Source organism: Macrobrachium nipponense, chromosome 6 (assembly GCF_015104395.2).
Source record: "Macrobrachium nipponense isolate FS-2020 chromosome 6, ASM1510439v2, whole genome shotgun sequence".
Classification (NCBI taxonomy): domain Eukaryota; kingdom Metazoa; phylum Arthropoda; class Malacostraca; order Decapoda; family Palaemonidae; genus Macrobrachium; species Macrobrachium nipponense.
The window spans coordinates 56,510,891-56,512,742 of record NC_061108.1 but is presented as its reverse complement, the minus strand read 5'-3'; the positions used below and the strand labels follow the sequence as shown (position 1 = coordinate 56,512,742).

Sequence of the window (1,852 nt, the reverse complement as noted above, 5' to 3'; positions counted from 1 at the left end):
ACAACACTGAATGTCCCCTTTCTCTCCATTTTTCGGGTATCGTCTCACTTTCCATAATCTTTTTCATTAACTGCCACAATATGTCAATTCCTTCCTCATCAAGAGCCTTCCAGGCTTCTGCAGGTATGCCATCCGGTCCCACCGCTTTACTATTTTTCATCTTTCCCCCAAGTTGCCCACTAACCTCAGCTTTTGTTATTCTGTGATGGTCCACAATTTGTGTGTCCATCTCCTCTTAGAAATCTTTCATTTTCTTCGCTCAGTAAAGCCTCAAAATATTCTTCCCATCTCCTTATTATGTCTCTCTCATTTCTCAGTACATTTCCATCCTTATCCTTCATCTGTCTTATGTGTGTTATATCCTTGGTACTCTTATTTCTCATTTGTGCTAGTTTAAAGATCTTTCCTTGCCCTTCCTTGGTATCTAACTCTTTGTAAAGCTGATCATATGCTCTATCCTTAGCAACTGCTAGTTTTCTTTGCCAATTTATTTGCCTCCTTATAGACCATCCAGTCTTCTTCCATTTGGGTCCCCTCCCACTTTTTCTTCGCTTCTCTCTTTTGCTTTGTTGCATCTTTCACTTCTTCATTGAACAACCACGTTTCCTTATTTTCGAACATCTTGCCACTACTCTTACCCAGTATTTCTCTAGCAACCCTCAGTATTATTTCCATCGTTCTGTTCCACCATTCATCAACATCTTCAATTTCATGTGTTAGTTCCACTAAAACTTTCTCTTTAAACTGCCTACAAAGTTCAATCTCTTTCAGCTTAAACCATTTAATCCTTTTGGCCCTTGCATTTTTTCTTCTTATTTGTTCAATTTCCATAACCAATTCCATCACTACCAACGATGTTGCACACTCACATGGTCTCCCTGGTATGACCTTTACAATCTTTTACCTCACGTAAATCTTTCCTCTTATACATCAAGTAGTCTAACTGACTGGACCTTCCGCCGCTTTTGCACGTAACTAGATGTTCTTGCTGCTTGGTGAAAAAAGTGTTCACCAGTACCACATCCTTGGACACAGCAAAATAAAAAAAAAAAATTCTCTCACCCTCTGCATTTCTTTCATCATAGCCATACCCACCATGTATAAGGCTGATCACATGGTTATTCTGGCCTACGTGCCCATTCAGATCTTCACCACAAGGCATCTTTCATCTACTGGTACCTTTTCCATTTCCTCCTCTAAGTCCGACCAGAAGCGATCTTTCTCTTCATCTGAGCATCCTATCTGGGTGCATATGCACTAAAGATGTTAACAGTGCAATTTTCAACTATCAGCTGACCCAGATAATCCAATTATTTCTTCTATTTACTTCCAAGATTTCCTTCTTCATTTCACTTGACAGAATTATTCCAACACCATTTCTGCCTTCTTTATTTGCTCCACTATAGAATATCTTATACCCCTCCCCAAGTTCCCTCGCTTTGTTACTTTTCCATCTTGTCTCCTGTGCACAGAGAATATCTACTCGTCTTGTTTCATAAGGTCAGCTATTGACCGCCCTCTTCCTGTCATTGTACCAACATTTAATGTTCATACTCTTAGTTCTAGAGCTCGCTTCTGTGGATCACTTCCGGGTGACATCCTAGCCCTATTCTCATTCCTTGTAAGACTCATTCATAAAATTTCTGGCATGAGGTTTACAGACGGAGCCCTTCCTGACTCCAACCCTTCCTATTTATCAGGGCTTGGGACTGGCACTGAGTTGGGTTGGTTTGACTTGCTCCCCAGTGGCTAGGTTGAGGCATCTAATTTGGCCAATTGCTGAATTTTTGAACTTGAAGTTATTCTCTGGAATTAGGAAAGGTTAACTTTTATGAAGGTTGTTAGAGCAGCC

General features: G+C 40.4%; 1 protein-coding gene across 1 annotated transcript; it reads right to left on the bottom strand.

Moving 5' to 3' along the window:
* Positions 1-459: 459 nt before the first annotated feature.
* On the bottom strand, positions 460-843 carry LOC135216529 (uncharacterized). The gene has a single exon (XM_064251904.1). The coding sequence runs from the start codon at positions 841-843 to the stop codon at positions 460-462; it is 384 nt and encodes a 127-aa protein (XP_064107974.1).
* Between the last annotated feature and the right edge of the window lie 1,009 nt (positions 844-1,852).

Bases quoted from the DNA above. Each gene is read 5' to 3' on its own strand.
- LOC135216529 (XM_064251904.1), bottom strand. From the start codon at position 843: ATGGAATTGGTTATGGAAATTGAACAAATAAGAAGAAAAAATGCAAGG.